Raw genomic sequence first — 24,210 nt, forward strand, 5'->3', positions numbered from 1 at the left:
TCATCTTTTTCACAAAGTAATACCTCTCACCTACCACACTTGAGTTGTGTCTAGACTTCTGTCTTAACCTATGCCTTTAAACTAGGTTAGGCCTACCTCAGGAAAGGAGGATGAAATTAGATTTGCAGTTACATTGACTATTTTGGCCTGTGGATTCAGTAGAGATCCGTATTTAGTCCACTTCACTTCTATAACCAAAGCTCCTGGGAGCTGGCAGGAATCCTGCAAAACAAGATGCTGTTAATCCATTAGAATCTTACACAACCACAAGTCAGACTTAATCTGCAGTGCAGAGTCTTAATTATAAAAGGTTTCACATATTACAAAATGTTCTGAACAAGAAAATGAATAGACTCTAGAAGTTCATATAAAAACAGCTTAGAGAAAGTACGTATTTTAAAGTAACTCAATGCCCCAAAAATATTTTTAATAGCTGAAGCGTAATTTTTCCATCCCCTCCTATTTCTAAAAAGGCTGGTATGTAGTGCCAATACCCAACTGTGGACCCTTTAGGGCCATAAATGCTCTACCTTCATCTACCTCTTTACACCTGCCTCAGAGAGACTTCGGGAGAGAAACTGGTGGGAGGGATAGAGTGGGGAGAAATAATTACTAGTAAATAAAACCTGATTGCATGTCATGTTAAAATGCTCTGAGGATAAATGTAAGTGCCTTCTTCTCATTTATCTAATTTCATCAACTGGCAATTAAGATGTGACATTTGGGTATCCAGGCAGTGTCCGTATGTTGTCAAAGACATCAACTCTTCATCTGCACCAGGAACACTGCTGGTGCCATGAAGGAGCTGCCTGTTTTGTTGGCTGCTATAGGAGCCAGCTCTGAGGCCTCTGCCCCAAGGGAACAAGGGGCACTGGGCCTTCTGGGGCTTTTTGCTGCCTTTGCTGTCTCTCCAGTTGGCAAACGTGGGAACTATTGAAGCTGCAGGCTGGGTACGTGGGGACTCCATGGTACAGTTCTACTTTTGTGTATGTCTGACATTTTTTCATTAAAAAAAGTTTTAAAATACATCTCTTCAGGACACGAAAACCTCACAGGCCTGCTAAATTTGGTGGCTGCCAAAAAAGCACTGATGGAATTCCTTAGCTTGGAACTGCCTTTAAAAACCGTGCAGGCTGAATAATCCTCTCAAATATCCTGTTCTTAGAAGATGCAGCATGCAGCTAGTGGAAACATCTTAGCAGGTGCTCGTGCTCTGCCTCTACCTGGGGTGCTGGCAGGGCTGGTACAAAAGCCGATGCTGCAGGCCCTCTGAGCACCCAGGATCAGCACAGACCCTGACGGTGCCATGTGTGCACTACTGCCTCTCCTGCCAACCCGTGTCCTGCCTTCTGAGGGCGAGTAATAACTGGATGTCTTCACTCCGCCAAGAAGCCAGAAGCGATGTGCCTGGTTCTGGCAGGAGAGCTGAGCCAAGACTTCGCAGTGGAATAGTAGGGACTGAGTAATCCCAGGTCTCTGCTGGCCTCGGTGGGAAGGCGGATCAGAGCAGTGAGCAGTCCTTACCCTCATTATGCCCATGCTAGAAATATCAAGAGTGGATAATGAGAGGCCTAAAGAAACCATGACAAGAACAAGCTGGGCAATTACAGGCTAAGATGGAGAGCATGCCTCCTGGCCAAGGCAGGCCCACACAATGACTGCTAAGACAAAAGAAAAAGTTGGGCAGAAGCATCACATGTGACCAGGAACCTATCTGTAGGATTGTCAGCTTCCATTCAACTCTGTGAGGAACTGTGGCAGTGAAAACTCTCAGGTGTGGGCTGCCTGTATACACCAGGGGACAATGGGTGGGACAGCCATGTGCGCAAAAGTCTCAGTCTTTGATACAGGATTCACATTCATCTATAGTGTCATGAGATGCCTGGAGAGGGCTCAGGGGACACCAACAATCACAATGATGGTGGCAACAGGATAAGGATCACAGTGGTTCCCATTTATGGACCACTAGGTACCATGCCCAGGGCCATATAAATGTTACCTCACTTAACCCCCTCAATGCCTCATGAGGCCATTCACCCACTATGACTAGAGTTCCCATTTCACAGATGAAAACAGAGGCTCAAAGCCATAAAAATCCTGGCCAGAGGCAACATTGCTAACAAGGGGCAAAAATCAGTATCCAAGATTCAGCCCACACTCCCACTCAGGGCAATCCCACCTGCTTAACAGCTGGCTTTCCTGGCTGCCTTCATCACCCCACCTAGAAGAGAGAGACTGCTAGTATAGAACCTACACCTTCTCCCCTTTACCTTCCTGTTGAATGACTGGGTGATGAAGTGGATGGGCACCCAGTCCAGCACATCCTGGGCCTGAGAATTTCCAAAAGAGGCCACGTAATCTGGGAAACCCTGCCCCCACAGCAGGCTCTCCACCTTCTGTGCTACAAGCCGACATGGGAGAGCTCCGGTCAGTCTTGATGAAGGAAAAAGAAGTCAACAGAATGAGGCTGTTGTTCATCCACCAGCAGTTTCTTTTTTTTTTTTTTGAGACAGGGTCTCACTCTCATGCCCAAGCTGGAGTGCAGTGGCACCATCATAACTCACTGCAGCCTCAAACTCCTGGACTCATGTGATCCGCCCAAAGTGCTGGGACTACAGGCATGAGCCACCACACCTAGCCCACCAGCAGTTTTTTGGTTTTTTTTTTTTTTTTTTTTTGAGACGGAGTCTCGCTCTGTTGCCCAGGCTGGAGTGCAGTGGCGTGATCTCAGCTTACTGCAACTTCCACCTCTCGGATTCAAGTGATTCTCTTGCCTCAGCCTCCTGAGTAGCTGGGACTACAGGCACCCACCACCACACCCAGCTAATATTTTTGTATTTTTAGTAGAGATGGGGGTTTCACCATGTTGGCCAGGCTGGTCTTGAACTCCTGACCTCAGGTAATCCACCTGCCTCGGCCTCCCGAAGTGCTGGAATTACAGGCATGAGCTGAGCCACCACTCCCAACCCCACCAGCAGTTTTTAAAGGCCTTGATGACATGCATGCCTTTCCAGTTTCATTATCTTCTCACTCTCCAAACGGGATTATCTGACAGAAGCTAAAGAGTCTCTAACTTTGCAAAATCTTGACCTGCGAGATGATGAGTCTAAAACAGTATTTCCCAAACTGTTCCACTGAAGCTTTGTGTACAAGAAGAGTTTCATGGCCAAAGTTGGGGACGCACTGAACCTCCATGTCCCTATGTCTCTCCTGAGGCACATTTGCCTATTAAAGGCTCTGATGAGTACTACAGGAAGGAACCATTGTGTTAACTTTAATTTCGTGTTTCCCAAACATATTGGACCATAGACCTACTCCTACTGACATCTCGTGGAAATGTATTCCATGGAACCCCCTCCCTTTGAGAAATGCTGGTCTAAATGGATCAGAACTAATAATGTAAATGGTGGCTGGATGTGGTGGCTCACACCTGTAATCCAACACTTTGGGAAGCTGAGGCAAGAGAAGCACTTGGGCCCAGGAGTTCGAGACCAGTCTGGAGACAAAAGGAGACCTCATCTCTACTAAAATTTTAAAAGTTAGCCAGGTGTGGTGGTACCCGTATGTAGTCCCAGCTATTCAGGAGGCTGAGACAGAAGGATTGCTTGAGCCTGTAGGCCAAGACTGCAGTGAGCCTGATCACACCGCTGCACTCCAGCCTGGGCAACAGAGGGAGACCCTGTCGCAAAAAAAAAAAAAAAAAAAAGTAAATGGTAAATATTGGTCTCACCAAATATTCCTGGGAAGATGCAGGAAGTGTGTGGGTCATGGGGTAGGGGATGAAGGGGAAAGAGCCAAACCTTTGTCTTCCTTAATGGAAACTCAATAAAAAATTCATAAAACCAAAAAATCAAGAAGTAGCATTATATGTAGGTTATCTCAGGATTTGGGGGTAGATTTTGAAAAAAATAGCTACAAGAGTTGAAAGTGGTTGCCTCTAAAGCAGGGCAAATGAGGGTAAGAACTGTGTTCATAAAGCCATGCAGCGCTATTTGATATTTTATATTATGTACCTATTTAATAATAAGATAAATGAAAAACAGATCATATTCAGGCTTCCTCTCACTGGTTTTGATGTGCTGTGTATATTAAAATTCAGAAACATAGGAAAGACTTTCTGGGGAAATATTTTTGCTACAAACTCAAATGCTAAACAATCTTAAAAATGAAACACATAGGCCAGACACAGTGGCTCACACCTGTAATCCCAGCACTTTGGGAGGCCAAGGCAGATGGATAACCTGAGGTCAGGAGTTTGAGACCAGCCTGGCCAACATGGTGAAACCCTGTCTCTACTAAAAATACAAAATTTGGCCAGATGTGGTAGCTCATGCTTATAATCCCAGCGCTTTGGGAGGTTGAGGTAGGTGGATCACAAGATCACGAGTTTGAGACCAGCCTGACCAACATGGTGAAACCCTGTCTCTACTAAAAATACAAAAATTAGCCAGCCATGGTGGTGGGCACCTGTAATCCCAGCTGGCAATTACCAGGAGGCAGAGGTTGCAGTGAGCCGAAATTGTGCCACTGCACTCCAGTCTGGGTGACAGAACAAGATCCCATCTCTAAAAAAAAAAAAAGGCCAGGCAAGGTGGCTTACACCTGTAATCACAGCACTTTGGGAGGCAGAGAGGCGGGCAGATCACCTGAGGTTAGGAGTTCGAGACCAGTTTCAACATGGTGAAACCCCGTCTCAACTAAAAATACAAAAATTAGCCAGGCATGATGGCGGGTGCCTGTAATCTCAGCTACTCGGGAGGCTGAGGTGAGATAATCACTTGAACCCGGGAGGTGGAGGTTGCAGTGAGCAGAGATCATGCCATCGAACTCCAGCCTGGGCGACAAAGCGAGACTCCAACTCAAAAAAAAAAGAAAGAAACATACAAAGCCTTGAAATTTTTGCTTTGCCATATTTGATAACGAAAATGACTGTAATCGTTTTGCTACTATTCATGAATGATGATATACTACATGTGCAGCTTTCAGATGAGCTCATCAGCTGATGCAGAGATTTGATTAAAATGGGGAAAAGTAAGAATGCCTTGTTTTCTGATCAACACAAACATGTTCAAATAGAAGCAAGCGACTCTCTTACCTTAGTTTACAGCCAGATTGCATAGTATAACCAAATAATACTGGGGTCCGGACCCCCTCCAGTGCTAAGCAGTCTTGCTCAGTTGTGCTATGAAGAATAGTAAGCTGTCTGTATCTATTTGTGATCTGAATAATTCCAGACATTCACAGACAGTTAAGGGACAACTACCTAGTGCTAGAGCAGCCTGGTTATCAGGTAAGAAGATGGTGTCATTTGTGTGACATAAGACACGAAGGAGGCCTAAATACCCTTTTTCTGGGCCTCTGGGATTTTGACAGCTCTTTCCCAGGAGTGAGCAAAAAAATAGCTCTATTTTCCTTAATAAGTAGATCCTCAGAAGAAAAATTCTCAGAAACTGGCCCTTCAAAATTCTAAATTTTCAAAATCACTAAATTTGTTTAGGAGTGTCTGTTTAAATGTGAAATTAAAAACGTTTAAATGTCAACTTTTCTCTCTTAAGATTTTCGTTGTAAAACACTGACATATTTTGTAGCTTAATGGCAGGCTGGAAAAAAAAAAAGATTTAAAAAAAAAAACACCACTGACATTTTCCTAGGACATGCTATCTCACCCCCAACCGCCAGCCTCCCCCTAGCCCACCTGCTGTGTAGCCAGACTGGCCACCCACCAGAGCCACCTGCAGGAAGCTCGCTGGGGCTGCTCTCTTCTTCCCACAAGCAGCCCAGGGGAGCCTCGGCGAGAAAGAGCAGTGCAGTCCACACACATGGAGAGAGGAACCCTCTACAGAACCAAAAAGGATATCCCTTATGCGGCTGGAATCCAGCAGCTAACGGGAGCCCCACGACATAACCAGGGTTTCCACTGAGAGGGACCGGCTTGGTATTTTCCTGAAAGACAATGCAGAAATGCCTCCAAATAATTCTCATTTCAATAAGGACATAGGAGGGAGACAAATGCTTTTTTTATAATAAAATCTGGAATTACCAACCAATAAAAGTATTTCTCCCTTCCTACTCAGAACTATAAATACATCTGCCAGGTGTAGGAGTATATCATACTGTAAAAGAACAAGCTAATGTGGAAGGGAATCTATTCCCAAAAGGGAAAAAGATACAAGGAGGATGCTTGGTTTCACTGCAAACACCACAGGCTACACAAAGCCCTCTGTACACTACAAAGTCTTGGGTGTAATACTCAGAAATTCATTTTTATCCACTAAGAAGTCATTATTTCTTTTTAACTTGACAATTAAATACTTATGCCAGCTTGATCAACCTTACCTGAAGAAAATGAATTTCAAACTTTTGCTGCAGTGGAACCACTACATTGCTAACTGTCCCCAGAAGTAAAGAGAGATCGGCTTTGATGACTTCACCTTCATCTGTGTATGTGAGGCTGTATTTTACCTAAAAACAAAATGATACTCCAAATATACCTGTTCCATGACATTTCAGAAGCTATATGAATAACTCAAATAAAACACCCATAGGCAGCAAATCTTTCCCCATTTCTCCATGTGTTGAAGCTTTGCTCTGCTGTCAAGTTGGATTACGAGAAGTGGTTCCCTCAGCATCACCCCTAGCAGACAGGGTCATCTGAGCCGCACTGCGCCCAATTACAGAAGTTCCATATAAGCTGGTCTAAGCAGAATGTAATAAGCCTATTTCTGCAGAGGAAACATGTTAAAAACAGCAATGACAACAACAACTTGATGTATTCCTGCAAGTCACTAGGTTTGTGGAGACAAGAGGCATCCTTTGATGAGGCAACAGAAAGGCAAGCAGGCAGCCAAGCCAGGAAAAGCCATGCCACAGGCCAGGACAGAGCGCCCTCGGAGGGCATCCAGTTACCCCAGTGGAACATGAGGCTTGAGTCCGTCACAGACAAACTCTCAAAGCCAAATTCGGCACCTACCTCAAGCACAACATTCACACAAAGGCTAAAGTGTCCAGCGTTGACGAGAGCCGGCTGCAGCACATCAGTGTCTTCCCATCGGGTGAGCGTTTTATTTAGAGACTGAATGACGATGGACTGAACAGTGATAGGGACCTGCGAAGTGAAGACCTGGAGTATTGAAGATGCTCTACCCAGAGAGAATGGGCTAAAATCACAACCAACTGGAAACAAACCTTCCCTGATATACAGCCAAGTGGAGGGAAGCATGCTACACGATAGTGTGTATACCATGATCCCACATTTGCAAAAGTAGATATTTGTATGTAAAAACATACATACATTCACAAAGAAAATACTTGAGAAGATATAACCAAAACTTTAAAAGCAGTTGCCTCTGAAAACATAAAGTTTACACAAAAACTTGTACATAAATGTTCATAGCTGCACTATCATAATAGCTAAAACCAAAAACGACCTAAATGTCCATCAACTGATGAATGGATAAATACAAAGCCTAGCCTTACAAAGGAATATGACTCATCCATAAAAATAGTACTAATACATGCCACAGCACAGATGAATCTTGAAAACATGCTAAGTCACAGAAGCCAGACATGAAAGGCCACACATCTAATGCCATTTATACGGAATGTCCAAATAGGCAAACCCATAGTGATGAAAAGTAGATTAGTGGTTGCCAGGGGCTGGGGACAGAGCTGGGGAAGAATGAGGAGTGACTGCTAACATAAGGCTCCTTTTTGGGGTGATGGAAATGTTCTGGAATTAGTGGTGATGGTTGTACAACCTGTGACTATACTAAAAACCACAGAATTGTATACTTTAAATAGAGAGTTTTATGGTATGTGAATTATATCTCAAACACACACACACACACACAACTCCATCACACTGTCAAGTGCATATATATATCCTCACCTCCAAACACAACTCCTACATACTCCACACCCACACATACACATTCACACACAGTCCCAGGATACATATCCTTAAGCTTCCACATACCCCCGAATATTCATTTGACCCAATTTATACACAACTTCTACATATGCATACATGCATGCACACACACACACACACACACACACACAGTGGTTTCTCTGGGTGGTGGGATTATAAGCAAGAGAAAACAGAGACAGACAAACCTTTTCAGCAGCACCAGGAAGCCCTGCTTATCCCAGTGCTATTAAAGGATACTTTGCATTCATGGCCACCGCCAGCAGAGTAACAAAGCATCAAGCCATCCTCTAAAGCTGGGCCTCCTTGTACTATAGGATGAATCTGTCATTTGCTCTAAACTTCAATTCTTGGAAACCACTGCTGAGGAAGGAACCTCATCTATCTATTAATTAGTTGTTTATACCACTTTGAACTTGCACTCAATCATGCACCATGCTGTTTATAATTCAAAATGACCAAGTATTTAGGCAGCCATTTTAGAGATAAATAAACAGTCCTTATGTGTCTGCTCCCATGACCAAGAAGACCTGAGAGTCAAACCCTCTCATAGAAGAACATAACATGGCCGGACACAGTGGCTCATGTCTGTAATCCCAGCACTTTGAGAAGCAGAGGCAGGTGGATCATGAGGTCAGGAGATCAAGACCACCCTGGCCAACAGGGTGAAACCCCATCTCTACTAAAAATACAAAAATTAGCTGGGTGTGGTGACACATGCCTGTAATCCCAGCTACTCAGGAGGCTAAGGCAGGAGAATTGCTTGAACCAGGGAGTTGGAGGTTGCAGTGAGCTGAGATCACACTACTGCACTCCAGCCTGGTGACAAAGCAAGACTCCATCTCAAAAAAAAAGAACGTGACATGACTCAGTAACAAAGACGTAAGCTGTCATGTGATGAGAGTGGCAGAAGGGCCTTGCCAGTCACCACGAGGTCCTCTGCATAACACACCACACCAAGAGGTTTCAGCATGGAGGAGGTCCTAGGCTGCGATTCAATTAGCTCTTGTTTAACACAAGGGCAACCCCGGGTTCCTTACTCTGAGCATAGTGGTTCTTGATTCAGCAATGACACTAGGTTCCAGGATACAGCACACCCTGTCATACCAACCTCTGCCAGAGCTACTTCCGTGGTATGTGGGTGGAATTGGCAAAAACCGAAGGATTCCATGTCAAAGAGCTCTGGAAAGTCCTGGTGTCAATGGAAGGAGCTGCCCTCATCTCAACAGCTCACTCAATAGTCACAAGAAGGAAAAGGTAGGGCCATGCTGATTTCCTTGATTCCTCTTCCATCACATCCCATCCCCAAACCACACACTAGTAAAGAACTCCAGCATACTCAACGAAACTACAGGGCTACCCTGGAATCTTTCGTTGATGGCTCCACAGATACTGACAATGATTCCAGGCAATCATAACGGTCTTCACTTAGTGGCAAGATTAAACCCAATTTCTATACTCCTGATCCTCTAACCTTAAAATCTGCGTTTTAAGAAAATTTCAAACAAATCCCTACTATTAGTTTATATGCTTGTCCTTTAGAGCACAATCTTTGGTGTCACACAGACGTAAGTTGGAAGTCCAAGTTCCAATCTGCCACATCCTGTGTGGCCACAGGATGCAAAGAAGGAAGGTGTGTGAAGCCTGTCATGTGGGCTCACAGAGTAGAGCTGACCCAGCATGGTGGAAAAGTATAAGGTCCCTGGGGCCAGACCGCCTGGATCCCTGTCCCAGCTCTACCACTTCCCAGCTGTGCAGCTGTGGGCAAGCTCATTCATCTCCCTGTGACTCATCTGCCAGAGAGTGACAGTAACTGAACCTACCTCCTAAGACTGCCAAAAGGATTTGAAGACATCAGACACGTACAGCACTTAGAACAGTGCCTGGCACCTGCTCCAAGCCTTCCAGTAACAGCCATCATTCCTCATAATAGGTCTTCCCACCCTGACTGGACCAACCTCCTGGACATTCATCACTAAATACATAACTCATTGAGTGCCCAGTACATACTGGACACTGCCTTAGAAATAAGGATATATCATGAATAAGGCTGATGGGCTGCTGCCCCCATAGATGGTTCCAGTTTTGAATGGTAGAATCCAAGCACTCTCTAGGGGTTGGAGGGAGGTGAGAGCTAGCCCATTGCATAACTTTCAGACTGCATTCCCGGAAGCCCTAGCATTCTTCACTGGGAACAAAGAGGAGAGAGAAGGAGGCTGGGCAGGTGGAAACCTTCAGGCCCCATCCCTGCTCTAACCAGCACAGCTTCAGATTCAGTCTGTTATACTCTAGGGAGGTTTCCACTTCAGAATGCATTTGAGAAAGGGTTTCTATAACTAAAACAAGTTTGAAAACACCTTCACAGAAGAGGGGATCCAGCCCCACACACCATCATGTGAGATCCAAAGTCATGTGGAACCCTAGGGCTCCCGGGGATGCAGTCTGAAAGTCATGCAATGAGCTAGCTCTCACCTCCCTCTAACCCCTTTCAAACATCTCCCTCACACACGTTTGTGTCCAGAGCATCAATGAAGTCAATCACAACTGATGCGTCCGCATCCTGAGTGCGTCCCTTATGCAGACTCCACACCAGCACCTCGTGTGCTTCTCCCACTCGACCTTGCATCATGCCTCTGTGCGAGCACTTACCATCCACTTGACAAAGGGAGACCGTGGTGTCAGTCAGACAAGAAAATAATGGCAAAGCTGAGTTTTGAACCTAGGTTGGCCAGTTCCACAGGCTAGGGGACTATGACAAAGCCACAAACTCAGGCCTCCTTGGGGACTGTGTTCACAGGCAGGCCTAGGGCACAGAGCCTAGATTAAGGGGTGAGGGATCCACATTCCTTCTGACATAGCCACGAAGAGATCTTGGCGTCCTGACCACAACCAGACAGACCCCTTAGCTAGGGTGATAAGGCCTTGAAAAAAACCCACCCTCAAATCAAGCCCTGAAGGTACACCGCGGGGCATGCCTCCCACACGGTGTGGACACCCACTGGGCAAAGTGCTTACAGCTTCTTCCCTGGACAGGCAGCAATCTGGGAGCTGGCCAGCTTCTCAACAAGAGACCAAGAAGAGAGCAAGGGACGGGCTGAATGTCCAGAAGTCAATCGCACCCACTGCTGGTCATGACAGTGGTGTCACCGAACCACGGAAGACCACAAAACCATAACAACGGAGGCAGCTGGAGAGCCCGGAAGTGTGACTCCCACCAAGGAGTTTCCCTATTGCACTTCTGCCTGCTTTTCGCAAATGTACTTGTTATTGGCAACAAGGTCCCCTTCTAATTATAACTGTATTCATTTAAAAGGGCTCAGAAATAAGAATATCATAAACTATCTTACTTTCCATTCTAAAATACTCTTACCTTTGTTCTTGAATCAGGTACCTAGATAAAAAGAAATCACAAAAAATTGTGTTAAGTACAACAAAAAGAAGCATTTTCATTGCTTTTTCAGATCTTGGGTTAAAGATTATATTCACCTTATTAAAGGTTTCACAAAGAAGAAAACAGAATTTCCTTGATCAAGACTTCCTATTTGCATATGTTTGAATCCATGTCCTAATCAAAGAGGTCACACTGCATTTTCCTTCTATCTTCATTTCCTCCAGGTGAAGCTCACCACACTAGCCTCAGGAAGCCTCCATGCTCCAGGGTCATTATTCTGTATTTCCACATGGTCTCACTGCCATAAGCACTGTAGGAAGCACGGTTCTTGCACTCCTGGTCACTCTCACTGTACCTGTCCATACTGAAAGGCCATCATTGCTTGACCAGGCAATTTCCACAGCCTCCTAACTGGTCTTCCTGCCTCTGGCCCAAGCTTCCTTGATGACAAACTCTTGCTTCCCCAGTAGAGCCAGAGCTGTCTTTCTGAAGGGCCCACTGGGAGATATGGGGAGGGAAACAAATAGACACGTTTGGAGAAACCTGTGCTGAAAAAGAACTGTACCTGGATGTCCGAAGGCTACTTCAAGACAACTGTTAGGTCAAGCTAACCGGAAGAATTCACAAGCCTAGATGGCTGACTTACACGAGAGAGAGGGAAAAGGAGGGAAGAGGAGAAGGTTACAGGCCGGGCGCAGTGGCTCACGTCTGTAATCCCAGCACTTTGGGAGGCCAAAACAGGCAGATCACGAGGCAGGAGATCAGGACCATCCTGGCTAACATGGTGAAACCTCATCTCTACTAAAAATACGAAAAAGTAGGCAGGCGTGGTGGCACATGCCTGGAGTCCCAGATACTTGGAAGTCTTAGGCGGGAGAATCGCTTGAACCCAGGAGGCGGAGGTTGCAGTGAGCCGAGATCATGCCATTGCACTCTAGCCTGGGTAACAAGAGCGAAACTCCGTCTCAAAAAAAAAAAAAGAAAGAAAGAAAACTGAAGTCCAGATAAATAATGGTGCCATGAACCACTCTACTCCTATACCACTCATAAAAAGGAAATTGGGAAGGAGACCCCTATAACAATAATCATATGTTTCTGGCGGGGGGATTGTTTCATTTGGTTGAGAGACCAGGTCTCACTGTCACCCAGCCTGGAATACAATCATAGCTCACTGCAATCTCAGCCTCCTGGGCTCAAGCGATCCTCCTGTCTTAACCTCCTGAGTAGCTGGGACTACTGGTGCGCCCAACCATGCCCCACTAGTTTTTTATTTTTTGTAGAAACAGGGTCTCACTATGTTGCCCAGGCTGGTTCTTGAACTCCTAGCCTCAAGTGATCCTCCTGCCTTGGCCTATTATATGGCTTTTAATCATTGAAAAGTTTTCCTCCCTTGCCACCCTCCATCTCATCTGTCATGTTGGCCAGTGGCCTCACTCATTTCTTCAGTTTAGGGTTCAGTCACTGCAACCAGAGAAAAGGGGACCTTTCACCACCATGCCTTCTTCTCCTGTTTCCTGTTCTTTCCTGACTGCCTGTGTCATCTACCAACCAGAAAGTGGATTTCCTCTTATTTTCTGGCTTGCTTCTGAGAGAGATCCCTTTTTGGGGCTAATAAGATTATTTCTGTCACAGATATGAATATGTTTTCTGAAGATCTCTGTCACAGACATGAAGATGATTTCTAAAGTTTTTAGTTATTAGTAAAGATTTGGGTTTTATTTTTTATTTTTTTATTTTTTTTTATTACATTTTAGGTTTTGGGGTACATGTGAAGAACATGCAAGATTGTTGCATAGGTACACACATGGCAATGTGATTTGCTGCCTTCCTCCCCTTCACCTATATCTGGCATTTCTCCCCATGCTATCTCTCCCCAACTCCCCACCCCCCGCTGTCCCTCCCCTATTTCCCCCCAACAGACCCCAGAGATTTGTTTTTACTCAGAAGACAGTTATTATTGGTTACCATCAAAATGAATGAAAGAAAAAAATCAACAAAAGCAAAATATGAGCTAACTATATAAAAATAAAAATTATTTAAAGGATTATTTCAACAATCACTGATATAAAAGTACTGGAGAAATTTAAACTCGAGTGTCAATCACGTACTGAAATTATTCTGTACTTGTCATATTTTAAAAAGGCACAAAGAACAGAAACATACCTAATGAATCAGTTCCACTTCAAAATAATTCTTACCCTCCGAATTTCTGGGCTGCTGTAAAAAGCCATGCTGAGGGCTTCAGTTTCTTCACACTGTTCCAAATTTATTTTTCTGGTGCACTTAACAGCCTGGTTCACCAGAAATGCTGGAAATCATTAACATTCCCAAGGAAAAAGAAATACAAAAGAGAAGAAATTTTTCAATTGTCCAATGGCAACAAAAAAATTGTAATCTAAGTAAAACTGTAAAATAAGTTACAACATAGAAATACAATTTTGTTGTTATTTGTTTGTTATGTTTTGTTTTTAGTAGAGACAGGGTTTCCCCATGTTGCCCAGGCTGGTCTCGAACTCCTAACCTGAAGTGATCCACTCGCCCTGGCCTCCCAGAGTGCTGGAATTACAGGCGTGAACCACTGTGCCTGGCCTACAATGTTTTAAACAGGGTTTTAAATTATATTTCAAATAGGTAATACATTTATGAGATTCAAAATTCAAAAAGCACAAAAGGATAATGAGTCCCCCTCCAATCCCTGTCCTGCCCTCCAGCTACCACCAGTTCCCTTCTCCAGAGGCAACTGGCATGAAGCTTCTTGTGTATCTTTCTGGAAATATTCTATGCAAATAAAAGCAAATATATACGTAAAAAACATCATATATTTGAATTATTGTTTCTTTCCCCTTTTGGAAACAAATGTACAATATATACACTATTCCGCCCCTCATTTTGTTCACTGAACAATATATCTTGGAGATTGGCCTGTTGCTACGTGAAGCAGCTCCTCCTTTCTTGGGGATAATTAATATATTATAGATGTGGCATAATTATTGTACCAATTCCCTATTAATGAACATTTAAGTTGTCTCCATCTTTGCTATCACCAACAATACAGCAATCTAGTATTTCTCATGTGGGCCAGAATTTCTGTAGGATCAACTCCTAGAAATAGAACAGCTGGGTTGAAAAGCACATTCATTTGTAATTTGGATACAAATTGCTAAGCTGCCCTTCACCAAGGCTGTACCAATTTATAGTCTCACCAGCTATGTAGGTGAGTGCCTATTTCCCCACAGCTTCAGTTTTTTTGAGCTTTGCCAATCTGACAGGGGAAAACAGTATCTCAGTTTGGTTTGGTTTTTTGGTTTTGCAGGAGGTGGGGTTGTCTTTGGTTTGTTTTTTTGTTTTTGTTTTTGTTTTGTTTTTTTTCATTTTTGAGACAGGGTCTTGTTCTGTCACCCAGGATGGAGTGCAGTGGTGCAACTGCAACCTTCACCTCCCTGGCTCAAGCAATCCTCCTACCTCAGCCTCCTGAGTAGCTGGGACTACAGATGTGCACCACCATGTCTGGCTAATTTTTATATAAAGACAGGGTTTCGCTATGTTGCCCAGGCTCAAACTCCTCATCTCAAGCAATCCACCCACCTCAGCCTCCCAAAGTGCTGGGATTATAGGCATTAGCTGCTTCATCCAGACTTTGGTTTGGGTTTAATGTACACTGTTCTTGGTGTGTGCAAGACTGTCTTCTCAGCAGAATACATTTTCCTATTGTCCATTACTTAGCTTCTTCATAGTGAGGCCCCTTGGGGATAGGAGAGCCAAGCCTGCTGCCTTCCACTGCCTAGGGGTCCATTCTGCAAACTACTGGAGGCTCCTGAACAGAGAGGAGCATAGGGGAGCATAGGCTGCAGGCCAACTGCATGGGGTCCATCCCAACTCCCCCACTGCCTGAGTGAACCTAAGCAAGAATCTGCACATCTCTGTTTCCTGATCTAAAAAATGGAGACACTAACCTGGCCTCAAGGGATTATACTGAGGCTTTAAGGGAAAACAAATGCAAGCACTTAACACAATACCCAGCACACAGTAAGTGCTTAATAATTGTTAGCTGTTGATACACTTTAGAACTTTCCAACAACTGGAAGTGTTAAACAATTGAGAAGGCTGTTTTCTGGTAGTGAGTTCCCCATCACTACAAGTGCTCAAGCAGTGACTGCATGTGGTAGAAAAGACTGGCCCTGGGCGGGAAATTGAACTACATGACCTTTGAGGCCTCTTGTAACCCAAAGATTCTGTTTCTAGTTACGAGGCCTGTTTAATTATGCCTACTATAAATGTAAAGTATTAGGTCGGTGCAAAAATAATTTCGGTTTTGGTCATTACTTTTAATGACCAAAACCACAACTACTTTTGCACCAACCTAATAAAAGCAAATGTTTAAGGAGAGAAGAATGGCCACTTTCTTACCTGCAGGGTTATTATCAGTGCACAGAGATGACGTCAGGGACGAAGGAAATCTCAGAAAAGAATCTGAAGTCTGCAGAGGAACTCCATACTGCAAACACAACCAACAGTCATTATGGCATAATTAGGCATTCATTCAACACTATTGGGCATCTACAGTGTGCCAAGCAGCACTGCAGGCGTCAGGGACATAGTGATGAGCAAAAAACAGATGTGGTCCTTGCCCACAAGAAGTTCACATCTAGCTGTGTTCACCATTTTTAAAAGGATGTGTGTTTCTGGGTGTGCATGTTACTGTATTTGTAGGCTTCTTAGTCGTGGAATTCCTCTGGAAGAGACACTGACATAAGGGTTTGCCTCTGCAGACAGGCACCAAGTGACTGGACACAGGGGTGAGAGAATTATTTTTCACTAGCATTAATTATTTAAATAACACAGTATACATTAAAATCATAAAAATCATTTTTTATAAATCAATTTTATGAAAGAATGCCTTCTTTCCCAAAACCAAACTCCACAAAATTATTTCTCAATCTTCAAAACTAAGATTGATATCTATTAGACTTATAGCCAATTTTCTCAAATTTGAAAGTTTATCCAAAGCTTTAGTGCCAGCAGGAGTATGGGAAACAAGTCCATGGGCCGGGCACGGTGGCTCACGCCTGTAATCCCAACACTTTGGGAGACCGAGGCGGGTGGATCACGAGGTCAAGAGATCGAGACCATACTGGTCAACATGGTGAAACCCCATCTCTATTAAAAATACAAAAAAAAAATTAGCTGGGCATGGTGGCGCGTGCCTGTAATCTCAGCTACTCAGGAGGCTGAGGCAGGAGAATTGCCTGAACCCAGGAGGCGGAGGTTGCAATGAGCCAAGATCGCGCCATTGCACTCCAGCCTGGGTAAGAAGAGCGAAACTCCGTCTCAAAAAAAAAAAAAAAACAAGTCCTTCCACTCACTGGAACTGAGAGTATAAAGCACTGCAATTTTTCTGGAGGGCAATCTGGTATCAATACTTAAGTTTTCCATTCATTTTTACCAAACTAACTCATTCATAGGAATATATCCTAAGGATTTAATCAGAGAAGTGTACAAAAATATATGTATATATGAGAATGTTCATTGTGGATTATAATAGCAAAAACTGGAAACGTGTCTGTTAAGACTGGAACAGCTCAGATACATACACAGAAAAAGAATATTCTGTTTGTTTGTTGTTGTTTTTTGAAACGGATTCTCGCTCTGTTGCCCAGGCTGGAATGCAGTGGCACAATCTCAGCTCACTGCAACCTCTGCTTCCTGGGTTCAGGCAATCCTGATGCACAGCCTCCTGAGTAGTTGGGACTACAGGCATGTGTCACTACACCCAGCCAGTTTTTGTATTTTTAGTAGACATGGGGTTACACTATATTGTGGAGGCTGGTGTGGAACTTGTGACCTCAAGTGATCTGCCCATCTCAGTCTCCCAAAGTGCTGGGATTACAGGCGTCAACCACCGTGCCCAGCCAAGAATGTTTTGTAACTACAGCTCCAGGCGAGGTGGCTCACACCTGTAATCCCAGCACTTTGGGAAGCCAAGGGCAGCAGATCACCTGAGGTGAGGAGTTCGAGACCAGCCTGGCCAATATGGTGAAACCCCATCTCTACAAAAATACAAAAATTAACTGGGCATGATGGCGAGTGCCTGCAATCCCAGCTGCTCGGGAAGCTGAGATGGAAGAATCGCTTGAACCTGAAGGGTAGAGGTTGCAGTGAGCCGAGATCACGCCACTGCACTCCAGCCTGGGTGACAGAGCAAGACTCCATCTCAAAAAAAAAAAAAAAAATGCAGCTCTATCACTAGTTCTGACAAGTTACTTTCCTGTGCTTAAGTTTTTCTCATCAGGTAAATGGAGACAATAGTGCATCCCTCCCAGGGGGGTGCATGAAGTAATGCCTGAAAAGCTCTTCACAGTGCCTGGCACATGGAAAATGCTCAATGGTAACTTTTACATTGTTGTGGGAAGATGCACATGATTTATCACTGAAAAAGGAATTTTCTAGAACAATGTGGATAGCTATAAATCCCACTTCTATACAACACTATATATACATTAAAATAGACATATTTAAAAATCAGGAAGAATACATACCAATCTTTTCAAAGTGATTTGCAGTATGAATTTTAATGGATAGAGGGATCTTTCAACTTTTACTTATATGCCTCTATACTTTGAACTTTTAGAATTAGTACATGTTGGTTTTATATTTTGCTTTGAAAAAAAGATGCTTCCCAAAAAATTAGGGTTCATTCAAAGTTAATATGTGTCACATTTAAAGGTGTACTACTGAATAGACACAAAACAGCAAAATCTTTCAAAATCTGTAAAACTAAATACAATTTTGAGAAGATGACCAGGCATCCAACTAATCTACTCCAAGATCTCAGCATTTGGCTATATCTTTTAAGGTTGAGGTGAACAAAGAACTCTGAAGAGACAAAAATACAAGTTTATCACAGAATAAACAACTTTATATCCTATTCAGAATTCAAATATTCAGATTTAATTTTCATGATCTTTGATTTGCAGGCATGAACATTAAGTTTTTTAGTCTATAATATCAACTCTATGTCTCAGAGAAGCCAGTTTTGCTAGTAACCTTGGAAATTAACTTACAAGGACAAGATATTTGTGATGGGATGAAAAGAATCAATCAAGTTCAGGCTCACCTCATATTTAGCAGTAGAAGGAACATCCAGTTTGGTTGTGAAAGAAATATCTGATTCAGCATTCAATGTAAAACCATCAGCTGTTCTCATCAATGTATCAAAACTGTTTTCATCAGGCATTTCTGGATTAATAAAGGATAATGCAGGTTTATCTGTTTTTTTTAAAAAAAAACAAAACAGTATTTTAAATCAGTATAAAATATATGTATAATATGTATGACCTATATATAGGTTTTGGAAACAGTTTTTGGTAGCACTAGGCTGATGTAAAAAAAAAAAAAAAAAAAAGGGGCCGGGCGCGGTGGCTCACGCCTGTAATCTCAGCACTTTGGGAGGCTGAGGCGGGTGGATCACGAGGTCAAGAGATCGAGACCATCCTGGTCAACATGGTGAAACCCCGTCTCTACTAAAAATACAAAAAATTAGCTGGGCATGGTGGCACGTGCCTGTAATCCCAGCTACTCAGGAGGCTGAGGCAGGAGAATTGCCTGAACCCAGGAGGCGGAGGTTGTGGTGAGCCGAGATCACGCCATTGCACTCCAGCCTGGGTAACAACAGGGAAACTCTGTCTCAAAAAAAAATAAAATGAAATAAAAATAGTATCTTGGCGCAGGTGCAGTGGCTCATGCCTATAATCCCAGCACTTTGGGAGGCCAAGGCAGGCAGATCACCTGAGGTCAGGAGTTCAAGACCAGCCTGGCCAACATGGTGAAACCCCATCTCTACTAAAAATACAAAAATTAGCTGGGTATGGTGGTATGCACTTGTAATTTCAGCTACTCGGGCAGCTGAGGCAGGAAAATCGCTGGAACCTATGAGGCAGAGATGGCAGTGAGCTGAGAGGGTATCACTGCACTCCAGCCTGGGCGACAGAGCAAGACTCTGTCTCAAAAAAAAAAAAACAACAAAGTGTCCTTTTCCATATTCACTTCTCTCAGGATCTTTTAAGCTTATTAAATAAGCAGGACCTCCAGACTCAGCCTGCTTCTTCTAATAATGGGAAAGTAATAGTTTCTAGCACCTACAAGTAAACAGTACATCAGAAGCCATTAATAATCTGTCTATTTCTCCAGCCTCTGGACTGATGAGTCTGCTGTATCAACCTGTAAGGAGAAGCTCTCTCCAGATGGCTACGGGAATGAAAGAATCTAATTTCTACTCGCACACAGCCACCATGAAAGCCCAGAAGCAAAATGTGCTGTGTACACAAGAGAGAGGCTGGCACGTTCACTGGGCTGGTGTTATGGTAGAGAACCTGACAGTCCCTGGCCAGTTATCACTTCAGATTACAAATCATACAGAGCACAGAGTCTGTTTTAAATCACAAGAGAACAAAACCAAAATCTATAAAGATATTCTGAAAATATGACAGAGTTTGATTGACAAAAGCATAAACATGTCTCTGATCTTTGATATCGTGATAACATTTTATACGTACATGTACTTTGGATCAAGACATATATTTGAGCTAAATGCTCAGATAAAAATAAAGATCCTGTTTTCATGCAAATATTCTTAGTAAAAATAAAAGAAAAAAAGGAAATAGAAACCACAGGTAATGTTCAAAGCTGAACCTGATTTTCAACCATTAAACCAGGAGGAAATAAAGTTAAAAAAAACACATATATATATAGAAACCTGGATTCCTATATATGTCTGCATATTATAAACACCTTTGAGATAAGTATAAGGTTTCAAAAGACAACTACACGAGCATAGTTACTTTTAAAGAAAATGTGCATGCCCATAGGTATATAAAGTTACTTCCTTAACCTCTGACATGGTCTCTAAAGATATACACTATACATATACCAAAACATAGAATAGTTGTTTTAAATCTGAGGGCTGGGCAAGGCCTCAGATTCTCAGCACTTTGGGAGGCTGAGGCAGGAGGATCACTTAAGGTAAGGAGTTTGAGACCAGCCAGGCCAACATGGTGAAATCCTATCTCTACTAAAAATACAAAAATTAGCTAAGTGTGTTGGTGGGTGCCTGTAATCCCAGCTACTCGGGAGGCTGAGGTGCAGGAGAACCACTCGAACCCAGGAAGCAGGGGTTGCAGTGAGCCAACATCCATGCCACTGCACTCCAGCCTGGGCAACAGAGCGAGACTCTGTCTCAAAAAAAAAAAAAAAAAAAAAAAAAAAAAAAGAAAAGAAAAAAGAATAAAACAGGGCCCGGCACGGTGGCTCACACCTGTAATTTCAGCACTTTTGGAGGCTGAGGTGGGCGGATCACCTGAGGTCAGGAGTTTGAGACCAGCCTGGTCAACACAGCGAAACCTCATCTCTACTAAACACAATTAAATAAGCCAGGCGTGGTGGCACACACCTGTAATCCCAGCTACTCAGGTAGCTGATACAGGAGAATTGCTTGAACCCAGGAGGTAGAGGTTGCAGTGAGCCGAGACTGCGCCACTGCACTCCAGCCTGGGTGACGGAGCAAGACTCCATCTCAAAAAATAATAATAATAATACAATAAATCTGAGACATTTTTCCATTACTTTGAGAAAAACTGTCCAGAGTTTCACGTCAATGTCAAATACTTACAGTTTGTAGTATGAATGCAGAAAATAGATGGATTAATCTGGTCAATGAGTTTAAATACCCTTTGAGGTGGGTTTGCTGTAAAATTCAATGAATAGATGGCTGCTTTTTGACTACAAAACTGGTTGTCACCCCTGAAAATTAAAAAAAAATAATACAAAGTTACAAGACATAAGCACATAATCTTAGCAAGATTATTTAAAAATTGTCAGATGCTTGTAATGTATTATGTTAACAGTTATGTGGAGGATATTTATGAAAGCATGATATTACATTAGAATTGAATCCATTTTTTTTTTTTTTTTGAGATGGAGTCTCACTCTGTCACCCAGGCTAGAGTGCAGTGATACGATCTTGGCTTACTACAAACTCTGCATCCCAGGTTCAACTAATTCTCCTGCCTCAGCCTCCCGAATATCTGGGACTACAGGTGTGCACTGCCACACCCAGCTAATTTTTGTATTTTCAGTATAGACAGGATTTCACCATGTTGGCCAGGCTGGTCTTAAACTCCTCATCTCAGGTGAGCCACCCACCTCAGCCGCCCAAAGTGCTGGGATTAGAGGCATAAGCCACAACACCCAGCTGATCTATTTTTATTTAGTTATTCTGTGTTAAAATATTTTGCATTTGGGCCAGGTACAGTAGCTGTAGTACCAACTACTCAGAAGGCTAAGATGGGAGGATCACTTGAGGCCAGGAGTTCGAGGCCAGTCTGGCAACACAGTGAGACCCTTATCTCTTTTTAAGAGAGAAAAAAAGTTTGGTATTTAGAACTTTTCCTTCTAATGAAAAAAAAAAAATTAAAGCAAGTAGAATAACCTTTAAGGAAATCTTGTCAAGAATGTAGATCAGGATATAATTTTGATATCAGTGAACCTTATAAACTCTGATAGCATCAATTAGAAAAAATTTTGCAGACCCTTCAGATTCTTTATAAGCACCCAGAATAGATCCAAATTCCTTGTCTATAGAATAAAGCTGTCTTCAAATGATTTTGAGAGTAAGAGAATGTGGAGTCATTTGGAAGGTTTAATGCTTAAAAGTTATGGTACAAGGCCAGGCACAGTGATTCATACCTGTAATCCCAGCACTTTGGGAAGCCAAGGCAGGTGGATCACCTGAAGTCAGGCATTCAAGATCAGCCTGGCCAACATGGTAAAACCTTGTCTCTACTAAAAATACAAAAATCAGCCAGGCATGGTGGTGCGCACCTGTAGGTCCAGCTACTCGGGAGACTGAAGCAGGAAAATTACTTGAACCTGGGAAGTGGAGGTTGCAGTGAGCTGAGATTGTGCCATTGCACTCCAGCCTGAGTAATGGAGTGAGACTCCATCTCAAACAACAACAAAAAAGTTATAAGTTAACAAAAAAAAAAAAGTTATAAGTTAAGTCTTTAACCAATCCCAGATTTGACAAACCCCAATCAATTTGCTATAGATATGGATATGGTATAGGCAAAGTATCATGGCTCATGCCTGTAATCCTGGCACTTTGGGAGGCTGAGGAGGATCCCTTGAGGCCAGGAGTTCAAGACCACTCTGGGCAACACAGAAAGACCCCCATCTCAACAAAAAGTAAAGAAAAAATTAGCCCAGCATGCTGGCAGATGCCCATAATTATAGCTACTTGAGAGGCTGAGGTAGGAGGACAGCTTGAGCCCAGGAGTAAGGTTATAGTGAGCTATGATCCTGCCACTGCACTCCAGCCTAGATGGCAGACCAACACCCTGTCTCAAAAAAATATAGAGGCTGGGTACGGTGGCTCACACCTACAATGCCAGTACTTTGGGAGGCCAAGGCAGGAGGATCACTTGAGTTCAAGACCAGCCTGAGCAACAAAGCAAGACCTTGTCTCTACAAAAAAAATAAATAGATTGATTAGATTAATAGATAGACAGACAGATAGATAAATGGTATATAGAGTCATAACAAAAATGGGACCATATTCTACATATTGTTTTAAGGCTTTTCTCAATATATAATACCTAACATGCACTTGCAGTATTATACTAAGTAGCTTCATTGTATACCAGGTTATTAATATCTCCCAATTTGTTTAACCAATCCTCTACTGTTGGTTTAGGTTTCTAATTTTCCCCAATTATATGTAATGCTGTAACGATATCCTTATACATACATCTTTTTTTTTTTTTGAGACAGAGTCTTGCTCTGTTGCCAGGCTGGAGTGCAGTGGCTCGATCTCGGCTCACTGCAAGCTCTGCCTCCCAGATGTTCAAGTAATGCCCCTGCCTCAGCCTTCCAAGTAGCTGGGACGTGCCTGGCTAATTTTTTGTATTTTAGTCGAGACAGGATTTCACCATGTTGGCCAGGATGGTCTCAATCTCTTGACCTCATGAACCGCCTCAGCCTCCCAAAGTGCTGGGATTATAGGCGTGAGCCACTGTGCCTGGCCTACATACATATTTATGAGTGTCTCCAGTTATTTCCTTAGGATATGTTCCCTGAAGTGGAACTGCTAAACCAAAAGGGAGGTAACATTATTTCAGGCTTCTGAGACACACTGCCAGATTGCCCTCTAGAAGGGTGAAACACACATCCTCTCCAACACTGTAGTAAGAGTGCCTATTTCCCTGTACTCTTGCCAATACTGTATATTACCATTCAGTTTTTACTGGGCCTTAAAAGATAAGTAGAAATCAGACAGACAGTAGGAATGGGAAGCAAATCCAAGTGCAAGAACAGTAATGGTGGAGGCTGGGTAACAACTCATGGTCTTTGGGAAACTCTGAGTACCAAGGTTGGGCTGGAGTGGATTCAAGACAGACAGTAGCAGGCGATACGTTCTGAAAGAAGGCGGGAATCAATCTGAATCCAGACTAGGGAGTCTACAGGTAATGACAACTTCTGAAGGTCTTTCAGTGAGTGCCTGACAGGATGAGATATGAGTTCATATAGCCGGGGTAGGGATGGACGACCATGAGGGCTAGAGTGATGGAAGGCTCCAGAGAATGGGACTCCTTAACTCCCCTCTAGTCAGCCAGCTCCCCAATCCTGTGTAGTACTTCAGTATCATCATCTGATCTAGATACTTCTCCCTAGCTCCACTGTCACAGCTTTTGGGGAGGGGCGGGGAGGGTAACCATTAATCCTTGTCTCCAATAGCTTTTTACTTGGTTCTTTGCCACAGGCTTGCCTTTGTGATCCACCGAACATGCTGCTGCAGAATTATGTAAGATGGGAATCTGATCCTCTTACAACCCAGCCCCTG

The 24,210-nt window shown here is 43.3% G+C and overlaps 1 protein-coding gene across 4 annotated transcripts in view; it reads right to left on the bottom strand.

Annotated features, from left to right (window-relative positions):
- The window catches only part of TCTN1 (tectonic family member 1), a 39,146-nt gene that overhangs the window by 4,620 nt on the left and 10,316 nt on the right, over positions 1-24,210 (bottom strand). For 2 of the 4 annotated variants that reach the window (XM_021675521.2, XM_021675520.2), the window contains exons 3-13: positions 20,983-21,113; positions 18,433-18,584; positions 15,726-15,813; positions 13,517-13,626; positions 11,298-11,318; positions 6,971-7,105; positions 6,337-6,462; positions 5,858-5,943; positions 5,096-5,236; positions 2,271-2,433; positions 97-237 (exon numbers count right to left, since the gene is read on the bottom strand). In XM_021675521.2, coding sequence (XP_021531196.1) covers positions 97-237; positions 2,271-2,433; positions 5,096-5,236; positions 5,858-5,943; positions 6,337-6,462; positions 6,971-7,105; positions 11,298-11,318; positions 13,517-13,626; positions 15,726-15,813; positions 18,433-18,584; positions 20,983-21,113 — 1,294 coding nt within the window. Of the gene's footprint in view, positions 1-96; positions 238-2,270; positions 2,434-5,095; positions 5,237-5,857; positions 5,944-6,336; positions 6,463-6,970; positions 7,106-11,297; positions 11,319-13,516; positions 13,627-15,725; positions 15,814-18,375; positions 18,585-20,982; positions 21,114-24,210 lie in introns of those variants that run through there. The other 2 variants (XM_021675522.2, XM_021675523.1) reach the window with 2 other exon arrangements.

This window comes from Aotus nancymaae, unplaced genomic scaffold (assembly GCF_030222135.1).
Source record: "Aotus nancymaae isolate 86718 unplaced genomic scaffold, 86718_ANA_hifiasm-v0.15.2.pri h1tg000021l, whole genome shotgun sequence".
In the NCBI taxonomy this organism is placed as follows: Eukaryota; Metazoa; Chordata; class Mammalia; order Primates; family Aotidae; genus Aotus; species Aotus nancymaae.